Raw genomic sequence first — 11,001 nt, 5'->3', positions numbered from 1 at the left:
TATAACATACATTTAATTAAAAATAAAACATCGATAACAGCGGTTTAACCCATCACTAAACGTATGACAGGTGAAGGATTTTATTGATCGCATTCAAATATTTAGACACTGGACTAGTGTAGTTCCCGTCGTCGAGACATTTATCGACACTCACGCAAAGTCCATCCGAGGTCCGCAATAGTCCAGCGGAACAGACGCAGCCTGCGTTGCAGACCTTAGTGCAAACAGGATCAGGGTCTTTGCAGGAAGGTTCGCATCCCGCGTTACACATGTCGTAGATCTCATTTTCCTTTGTACAGGGCTCTGGAAATATATTTATATTAAAATGATGACGTCACTCCTATCATTCCATGTTACTTCACACCAAAAGCAGGGCACCCTGAAGATATGACATTCACCACTTTATAGCTTTTACATCTATAAACCTGATTAATTATAGGGTAAGTCTCGATGGATTTCCTCTAAAATTCTTTGTTGACCGAAACACAGATGTAGTCACAGATTAAACAGAAATAGGTTAAGTAAATTTCAAATCAGTCCATAAACACGAGGTGATGTAAATAAGAGGGATCTTGGAGTAACCCGTGATCATAGCAACTAAAACGTAATGTAGACTTGTTTTTTGGATTATGAAATATATGAAACCAATGGTAACCTAGTGATAGAGGACTGAGACTTGCGATAGTATGTCGCGGGTTCCATTTCCGGGATTCACAAAGTTTCCAGAGAATGAACCATTAGCACCTTGCCAAAAGTGGCGATCATTGATCCCTCCTCCCCCATAGATATCTTTAGAGATGGCTATGCCTTGCAGTGGGCATCTACAGGCTGAAGTGGCAATGATTTTTCTATGACAAAAGTAAATCTCTGTGTTTGGCACTAATCGGTGTAACATAACTCCTGAAGATGCCCCGTGGAGGGGTGAAACACGTGTTGAGTAATTTGGCGGTGGCGGTTGTGTTATTCGCATTGTTGGCCGCATACGCATTTATCAGCGGGCTGGCGGGCGGTGCACTTTGTTGCACGACTACCACTGCATGTGCGGAAGTGGCTAAATATTGGTCCTTTTCTTACTTAGGATGGACTTCCGCAAGGTAACGCCTGATTCCATTAATTAAAAAAGTAAATATCCAGTCGAATGATCATTGGCAAAAGATTCTTAATGCCTAATGCAATATAAACATCAGGGTGTTTTAAAAATGATAAAATGAAGGTTGAAATAAATAAAAAATTTAGTTGTAATTGAAATATAATTAACGGAACCACAGTGAGGTGTCTAACATAGCTTTCGAGTTTACAGTAAGAAGATCTAGGATCAAATACTAATTTAAAAAAATAGTGTAACATAAAAGTCACCACACATTACGTGATATCATTATTATAAAATGCTTTTCTTATATAGGAACTACATAACGTCATCTTTACCCGACTAATCGAACAGGGGAATCCCACGCTAGAGAGCTCTACACGTCGGGCGAAAGATGGCGCTCTACAACACTTCTCGCCCTGTGACTAGGTGATTGTGTTTATTGGTTAAATATTGTCTTCATAGTATTACATACTAGGGGTGTTGACTCGAAATGAAACACCACTGTTTCACAACAACAACTTTAACACAAAGTATACAATCGCTTAGTCCAAATTGTTCAAGAAATCACTGTCCAAATAACTTACCAAATCGTCACTTTGTATCACTGATCGTAGATCTTATAACTCGAAAAACAACACTGAACTATCTGTTTATACTACTATTAAGGTTATAGTAAGTTCGAGATAAAACTCGGTTAGAATTTCCGAGAACCGTGCCCAAAAATTTATAAATAATTTCAAGGTCACGCGCGTTTACGCCACTTCTTGATCCTAGGGTTCCGTGTTTATTGCTTAGTGGGTTCTGTAACTCGTACTTTGTAACAATACTATTAAGAATCGGTATAAATATAAGCTAATTGATCAATATACACACTTCTACTTGGGACCTCGTGTTGTCACTATCTCCAAGACCTACCGATCCTAGAAAGAATCATAGTATATTTTCTTTTATAAATAGGATGTACCATAAATCAATTAACAACAAATTACCTGTACATTCACTCATTTTTTACCTATAACTAATCATTCTGTATATATAAATTACTCTCCTAAGATTTTTTCTAATAGTATAAATTGAAATCTAATATATTTTGAAACATAGATACTTACTGATTGAACATTTTTCTAATTCCACACATTTGTTGGTGCCGTCATCTCTATAGAATCCAGATTTGCAAAAACATCCCATGCTGCAAGCCAAGCTGCAGTCCAGTGGTTCTGGTTGCGAGCACGTGGCCGGACAAGCGCTTCCACATGCCATGAACTCTTCATTCTCACCACAAATCGGAGCTGTTCCTACTGAAATTTTCTTAAAATTACTACTAGATATCACGCAATGACCAACAAGCATCTTCTTAGCTGTAGACCCTGAGCAGAGACATGAATATGCGAGACGTGGCAACGACTTTCGGTTGATTGAGGGTTATTTAAAAAGTTGCAGCTAAGATAATTATGACCACGACTGATACGTTATCATCATGGATTTAGACAATAGACGCACATTACGAACCCTCCATCCCCACTCCCATAAATATAGTCACGATTTCCGATCTTGCGCTGATCAGCAACTTCCCGTGACCTTCTATAAGTCGTCAGGTCATCTACTGTGGAACCAACCCAAGCTGAATATTAGGCCATGTGATCGTTACTCTAGATTCTTTCGATACCCAAGACTTTCAGCTGGTAGCATCACGCCCTACCGACTGCCACTTGACTTAGCTAATATGAGGATCTTCTATATTTCTTACCTTTCACACATTCTTCCATGGGCACACATGTCCCTGTGTCTGCTCTTAGATAACCTGACTTGCAGAAACAACCTTCGATGCATTGTTCCGCGCAGACCACGGATTCCGGTGGATTGGTGCAGTTGTAAGGGCACGCTGAACCACATAGAAGGTATTCCTCGTTCTTTGGACACTCATCTGGAACATATATGAAAGATATAGCGTATTAGGAGAGCTTTTTCATAAGTGTTGTTTGACAGTCTTTAAAAGCAGAGAACCTCGTGATTTTTGTGTGTTAATAAAGAATTATTTTTTTGGAAATTTTACTGAAATTATGGAAAAACTTAGTAAAGTCTATGGAAATTCTTCACCTCGTATTCAATCTCTCATCATTACTACATCCTCTCATCGATTGTGTTAGCAGTGATGAAGTCGTCATTTCAGATTTTTATGGGTGTATATACCATTATCACCACGCTTGGAAGTTGGGTTTGGTGTGGTATTATGGTACGCAGAAGACGCTGCTGCCCATCCTCTAGAAAATTATGAGCAGTGGCAATCCTATATAATTAATGCACAAAGTTTTAATCTTTTTAAATTACATCTAGGCAATCGAACCATATCTACGATCCCAAATATTCACCGTTGGACTAACACTGCACTCATTTCCTTATATGGTGCAAGCAAATCACCCTGTATAGATAGATAAATATTAGGTAGATCGGAAAGTAATGTCGCTTTCTGAAGTTAAATTTGCATGACTACATTTTTAACAAGTTTTTATTTCTAATCAACAATATATTCACATTCGTTATAAACCTTTTGCCATCTAGTATATAAAATCAATGCCAGAGCGGTAAAAATCAATCGGTTTTTCTGTAAAATATGTCGACAGAAACGACATTACTTTCCGGTCCCTCTAATATAAACATGAACATTAATTCACGCTTTTATATTATGTTACATCTTATACTAAGGTGCCATGTTTGTGCCTATGTTCAATATAAAAAACTAATCACGCAAAAACACGTGATACGAAATCGTATAATTAACTCGATACAGTTCGGTTACGCACGATTTGATATTAATCAACCACTTCCCGTTTCAACGTTGCCCATTTGCAACCAATTACAATACTACCAAATGAAATACAAAACTATATTGTTGATTGTTTATTTTTTAACTAGGAAATTGACTTGTCATATGCTGAGTGAGTTTTTATTCAATATATTTTTTTTTAATTTTAGATACGTATCACGCGACTTGAACTTATTTTGTTAACTGTTTATTATATATGAGTAATTTTCATTTAACTGACCCCAAGTTTATACTCCCAAATAATATGTAAGAAGATTAGTTAATAAGTTAAGTTCTATACGTGTATCTATAGTTTTTTTAAATCTGTAATAGAAGGATAAGTAACAGATGCAGACATTCAATGTTCATTTAACACGTTAATTTTTAAATGTATATAAAAAAATAAATTGTTTACAATTCGTGACAAGGAAACCAGTGCCATCGTGATGAGGTCCACAGGTCCTGTTCTTTTTATGAAGAGTACACTTGCTGGCAGAACGAGGATAGATTGATCAGGGTGAAAATCATACCGAAACGGCTTCCTCACTGCAGGTCGGGTTGTTATTGCAAGTAAGTGTAAAAATTCTAATTTATATAACTAAAGTATTTAATGGAATCAGGCGTTACTTCGCGGAAGTCCATCCTAAGTAAGAAAAGGACCAATATTTAGCCACTTCCGCATAGGCAGTGGTAGTCGTGCAATGAAATGCACAGACTCTGTGTTTGGCACTAATCGGTGTAACATAGCTCCTGAAGATGCCCCGTGGAGGGGTGAAACACGTGTTGAGTGATTTGGTGGTGGCGGTTGTGTGATTCGCATTGTTTGCCGCATGCGCATTTATCAGCGGGCTGGCGGGCGGTGCATTTCATTGCACGACTATCACTGCATGTGCGGAAGAGGCTAAATATTAGTAACTTAAGTATTTTGTTTATAATGTGATTTTTTCATGTTTACTGAGCGTATACATTTGGGACGTTTGCAGTTATTTGATATAGATCTTTCTATTGTTTTAATCTTTCTTATGAGTAAATACAGTTTAATCTAATGTACGACTTTTCCTAAACTTTACATTTATATCTTACTTGAAGTCGCTGCCCAAGCGCAATAGGCTTTAATATGCCTTGAGGTTTAAGACCAGACTACTTCGTATTACCAAAAAAAGGTTGTAGTATGTGTATTTATGCTCGAAATCTGCAGCAAACGTGTTTAAAGACTCAAAAAGAAAAATTTCTTCAAGAAAAATTGTAAAAATATTAGACAAATGAAAACATGAGATACGCACTCGAAATAAATATGTCTGTTTTACTCGTCCTTTGGTTGAATAAAATTAATAACTATTTTAGGGAATGTACACGGTTTTACAAAACACTTTCGCGTAATAATAAATTAATAATATATATTATAATTACAGTAATTTAAATTATGATAGTAAATACACAAAAAAAGAAAAGCAAAAGTATACATATAATAAATATTTTATTTTATTTATTTAATATTCTTTATTGTACACGTTAAGATATATTTAATAAGTTTCACAATAACATACAAAAAAAGTACAATGGGCGGTCTTATCACACAAGGCATTCTCTTACAGACAACCATAGTATGGAAAAGGTAAAAGTACTTATAATGGGTAGTTTACGTGAACAAAAAATACATATTTACAAATAAACGAAGATATACATAGACATACATAGACAAACAAACACATACACACTTAAACATATATATATACGTATATACAAAAGAGACACATGAAAACATATCTTAATTATTACGTACGGATTGCTATATGTAATACGTGTAAATTTGTGTTACGTTTTGTATGTGTGCAACCGGACTTATTTAGTAAGTCATAAACCCATGGTCTTTAATGCGTACAGTCGTGTTTCTCTGATTAAAAAATACAATAACACTTGTACATTGTAATATATATATATATATATATATATATATATATATATATATATATATATATATATATATACATACACATATACATATACATATATATATATATATACTGTTCTACGCGCTATGTGACCTGCCGACTGCGACTTCACCTTGCCAATTACTCGTAGCTATACTATGTTTTTATGACTCCGTCTTTTGGACGGAGGAGGTGGACAGGGTTTTAATTTTTCATATATATACATATATATATACATATTTCTTTTGTTTTTATTCCCATACTAATGTTTCGTCCTTCTTAATGTTTTTCATTCTTTCTTTTATTTCTTTTTCTTTTCGACCTTGGGTGGACAGGGTTTTAATTTCTCATATATATATATATATATATATATATATATTTATATATACACGTTAATTTTTCCTTTAACTGAAATGCAAAATTTTTTAAAAAAATTTTTATCATCAAAATCCTGGTTTATTTTTTTATTTTATATTTCAGAAAAGGACTCGTCCGTGCGTATCCACAAGGTCCTTGTGTACCTGCGATATACTGTCGAAATCACGGATTACAGAAGTTTCTTAGTAAGCTGCCGTCATCATTTTTACTGTTTTCATAGAAGAAACTGTCTTTATATGTATTTGTATCGCAAATAAATACTTCCTTTTGACATATTGTCATAAAATTATGAGGAAAGTTATCAATAAGAATATAACTTAAAATATAAGTTTAGATAAAGCAAAATCCAATGAATTTTATAAAATGAAAACAAGTTATAGGAAAATAAAATTTGTAAATAGTTGATAGCGATTCCAAAGATTGTAACGAAAAAAGAAAATCGATATGAAAATGGAAGATATTGTTAAGGACGAAAAACAATAGAGAAATAGAAATTATGCAGGATGATAGAAGAGTGTCAATAAAATATACGTTGAAAAAATCATAATGAAATAAAATTCTCTGTCATGTTAACTTAGGGGGAAACGAGAGAGATCCCCAAAAGACAGGGGCTATAAAACGCCTGCCAAGCGTGGTGATTAAGTTAGATATCTTAGCATGTCTTAGAAGGTGGCCTATGTCGACGACGGCAATTATAAAAATATATCGCATTATTATAGAATTCTTACAGCATTTTTTAAATACAAAAATGTATATTTCGTACAATTTACTTTTAGAGAAACTAGTATAAAATGCAATTATCTCTTATCAACACACTATGTAGTATATATGTAGCATATAGTTCAACAACATTCTATCTCATTATAACAATAAATAAGGCTAATATTAGCAGGCTGTTCGCTGTTAATTAAGCTCAGATGTTACATTTAATATGAAATAATCGCTTATTATGATTTATAATTATCTTCACTCTGACTTGATATACAGGGTGTCCCATAATAAATATATGTAATACTGTAGTGTTTTGTAATCCACTTATAAAACTTTCAATAAGTTCCAGAAATATAATGTTTCTTAAAAGAATATATTTTCGTCGAACTTACAGTATTTATGAAATTTGTTAAGTTTTTGATGATATCTATTTTATTTTAGATATTTTTAAAATAAATGCTGTAAGTTCAATGATTCAATACGATATCTCCTTGTTATTTTCTACATATATTGACTAGAAATTCGATAGATACTCTTTTGATGCCATTTTGACAATTTTCATGCTATAAATCTTTTATTTCTCACCTAAAAACAAGCATAGGTCTAATTCCAAGCTTATTTGTGACCTATTATAATAGTAATCCAAAAATAAAAACTCACCTTTAACAACATAATATGCACTGGTCAAAACAAAACTAGATACTACAAGGGTTGCCCAGAACATTTTTGTGCGGTATAATAAACCACCTGTTTCTATCGAGAGCACTATTCGTTCTTATGAAATAAAACGTTCTCAACTACTAACCTTAGATACAGTTGAGTTGACAGCATTAGGGACAGCGAAAAAACTGTGCCATCCTTGGATGCAATTGCAGCGAAGCATTACGTGTTGGTCAAATAAAAAGATATCGCTTCAATATCTATAGAAATCGGTGTTGATGTAAGGTTGTATTTGGCAATGATTGTTTTTACACGTTCTTTTTATCTCGTATTGAATAACTACCGGATTTAAAATTATAAAGCAAAATATTGGATGGAAAGGAATTACAAGGTTATATAATAAACTAAAAGATGATGAATCTCGTGAGCGTCTAACAAGCCATGCTAGGATTAAGTTTCACGGTATATAAAAAAGACAACTTAAAATTTGTGTCATAAATTGTTACTTACTCAGGCATTAAATCAGAATCAAAAATCTCTTGTGCGTATTGTCAATCGACAAAGTCAAAAGTAACGTCTTAATCAAAAGAAAACTACTTTTAGTAAGTTATATATTATTAGTTATTAAGACATTAAATCGAATAAAAAATCTATAACCTCGTGTGCGTCTTGTCAATTGGCAAAGTCAAAAGTGAGGAACTAATCCTAACTGCGCATTAGGATTGAGTCTCGTGGTGTAGAAAAAAGAGCACTTATTTTTATAAATTTTAAATTGTTAATTATTAAGACACTAAACTAAAAAGATATTTAAGATTTTCATTATATTACCTCTTTTAAAATTTTCGCGAAGTATTTTATCCATAAGAACTTTTTGAAAGAAACGTTATTTATTTTGAACTGATTAGTTTAAATTAAAAAATAAAATAATGACACCGTTATAATCCGACATCTTTTGACATTACAAAGTCTGAAAAGCCTGTCATTACCAAAAAAAAGGTACACGAGTAGTTCGAAAGTAAAAAAAATAGTCTGTGTCATACAGAAAACCAATCAACAATTATAATTGAATTGATAACAGTGTAATTGAAGTTGTAATTATCAAATGCTATAAACTAAAATCAATGACAGTGACATCAAAGCTACGAATTCGCTCTGACGTCTCATTCGAAATCCAAATGTGACAGGAGTCAATTTGGAGAAACTAATTGGTTCCTATACAATAGTTACCAATGACTCGTCTGTTTTTAGTTTAACAAAAGCTTAATCTGAGTTATTCTTTTACAGTTTTGTACTTAGATTGAACTTTATCAATTGTCACTCTATTAAGTTCAAAAATTTCTCGATTTCTATTAAAAACAAGACTCGTGAAATACTGAACCACAAATGAAAGAAAAAATTATTTTCTTAGGACATATGACGGCATATTTAGAGTATATAGCCTATAACATATATTCCTTAGTTATACATTTTTTTTTTAATCATAATATATGTTAATGTTATGCATAGAACAGATACAGGTCCGATCTGAAGTGAAGACCAGACTGGCAAGCGTGGAAATCCACCAGAGGCATGGCATCCTCTAGCTTGTGTAGCGCCCGTGTGCAATGAAACCCTGGCGCCCCCTAGGCCTGACCCCCTCCCCCCGCGGCTATAACTGCTTTGCCGTCATAACAAGAAAGTTTTTTCATATTCCAACAAGCTATATTATAAGTAGGTATAGCTTACAGTATGGTGTATTTTCCTTTCTGACCTCCGATCATTACAATTATTTCTAAAACTACTGATCATCCTATAAATTATTTCTCTCTTTGAAAACTGTGATAAAATGCAACATAGCAAGCAATTATTCAATCAGGTAGGGTCAAAATATTAATACAGTACACAGTAGACAGTATAAACAATTGAAAACACTGTTTACAGTCCATCGCACACACTGGCCGGGTACGGCGCGGCTCGCGTCACAAAGGCCCTGTTATATCCACTTCAGCACGCATTACCTTGATTGGACGGCTAGCGGGCAAGCAAACAAGCCGACCTTCTTTACAGACGGTATTATTAGACGATTTATTATATTGCTTATTCTTTGCAATTGTAAGTGTGGTGACACATCAGGTTGGTTTAACAACGGAAATTGTTTTTTTTTTTTTACATAATCTTTCATAGTTTCGTTTAGGTTAGTAAATCCGAAGCGAAGTGATATCTCAAGATATTTTGTAGAATATATTACGGAAGATGATGAAAAAAGATTTTTTTATAAACTTATCATATAAACAGCCAAGGATTAGACATATTGATTGATGTCTGACTTTTTTAATTTAGGCATCTTAAAAAGCGAAGTAAGTAGGGGACCAATATTTAGCCACTTCCGCACATGCAGTGGTAGTCGTGCAACAAAGTGCACCACCCGCCAGCCCGCTGATAAATGCGTATACGGCAAACAATGCGAGTTTCACAATTGCCACCGGTAAACCGCTCAATACGTGTTCTCACAGAGTCTCTGTGTTTGGCACTAATCGTATATAATTATTATTATTAATAAAACACGTACCACTGCATGTGCGGAAGTGGCTAAATATTGGTCCTTTACTTACTTAGGATGGACTTCCGCAAGGTAACGCCTGATTCCATTTAATATTAAATAAACGAGCATGAGAGGAGTAAAAGGAATAGAAACAGTGAAAGAAGAGCAGAGCGTAAAAAGGAGAGAAGTTAGTAAAAAGTAAAGAAAGAAGAGAAAGACAAGCGATAAGGGAGAAGACATCAAGACAGAGTAAAGCAGAAAGAATAGTGAAGTAGATACTTAACCAATAACAGTTGAATATGATCTCTAGAACAAGACAGATATCGTGTCGATCTCTGGGTACGGTGTTAGACTTGGAGTGCAGAATGATGAGAAGAAAGATGATGATGTACTTTTGACTGCATTACATTGAAAGTTTAAACCAGGTGGATGTATAGACATACTATGTATATTATGCTATTGACATATATATTGAAACATGTTTCGATTTGAAAGATGATTTATTAATTTCTTGTATAATTAGTATATATATCATGGATGCACAGACCGCGGCCCGTCGGTCGAATACTGGTGGCCCGCCGACAGCAAAAATAATACTCTCGTATATTCGAAAAATATTGAATTCTATTCCAGAATAAAACCAAAAAAAAAATATGTTCGAAAAGTAATTTGAATCTAGCGCCGAAAAATACTAAGTCAAGTAACATCGCTTGCCGCCTTTATATAAAGTTCAAAATAGTAGAGAAATCAAGAATTTTCTAGCGCGGTGTGAGTATTATATCTCCTTAGTAATATACCTATGTCCAACTTACCGGACCTTCTCAAGAAAAAATCTACAGCAGATTTATTTGATGAGTTGGCCCGGCACATTGTCCTAAACCTCAAGGCATTTGAAATATATACAAAC

General features: G+C 34.0%; 2 protein-coding genes across 2 annotated transcripts; one reads left to right on the top strand and one right to left on the bottom strand.

The window, feature by feature from the left end:
• On the bottom strand, positions 1-3,437 carry LOC137919028 (serine protease inhibitor swm-1-like). The gene is made up of 3 exons (XM_068761991.1): positions 3,419-3,437; positions 2,838-3,014; positions 1-303 (listed from the first exon to the last, which is right to left on the bottom strand). Exons 1-3 carry the CDS (start codon positions 3,435-3,437, stop codon positions 56-58), a joined length of 444 nt encoding a protein of 147 aa, XP_068618092.1. The 3' UTR covers positions 1-55.
• Positions 3,438-3,942: 505 nt separating this feature from the next.
• On the top strand, positions 3,943-6,434 carry LOC137919040 (uncharacterized). The gene is made up of 3 exons (XM_068762003.1): positions 3,943-4,026; positions 4,322-4,463; positions 6,305-6,434. Exons 1-3 carry the CDS (start codon positions 3,960-3,962, stop codon positions 6,420-6,422), a joined length of 327 nt encoding a protein of 108 aa, XP_068618104.1. The 5' UTR covers positions 3,943-3,959; the 3' UTR covers positions 6,423-6,434.
• Positions 6,435-11,001: the final 4,567 nt, after the last annotated feature.

Source organism: Battus philenor, unplaced genomic scaffold (assembly GCF_028537555.1).
Source record: "Battus philenor isolate CCGP_79_NKW_IND1 unplaced genomic scaffold, ilBatPhil1.0.hap1 SCAF_15, whole genome shotgun sequence".
In the NCBI taxonomy this organism is placed as follows: domain Eukaryota; kingdom Metazoa; phylum Arthropoda; class Insecta; order Lepidoptera; family Papilionidae; genus Battus; species Battus philenor.
Note: the sequence above shows the minus strand (reverse complement) of the source record. Positions and strands in the feature narration are given on the sequence as shown.

Bases quoted from the DNA above. Each gene is read 5' to 3' on its own strand.
- LOC137919040 (XM_068762003.1), top strand. From the start codon at position 3,960: ATGAAATACAAAACTATATTGTTGATTGTTTATTTTTTAACTAGGAAA. The intron at 4,027-4,321 runs GTGAGTTTTTAT...ATTCGTGACAAG, and splicing joins ATTGACTTGTCATATGCTGA to GAAACCAGTGCCATCGTGAT. The intron at 4,464-6,304 runs GTAAGTGTAAAA...TTTATATTTCAG, and splicing joins AGGTCGGGTTGTTATTGCAA to AAAAGGACTCGTCCGTGCGT.
- LOC137919028 (XM_068761991.1), bottom strand. The intron at 304-2,837 runs GTAAGAAATATA...ATATATTTCCAG, and splicing joins CATGGAAGAATGTGTGAAAG to AGCCCTGTACAAAGGAAAAT.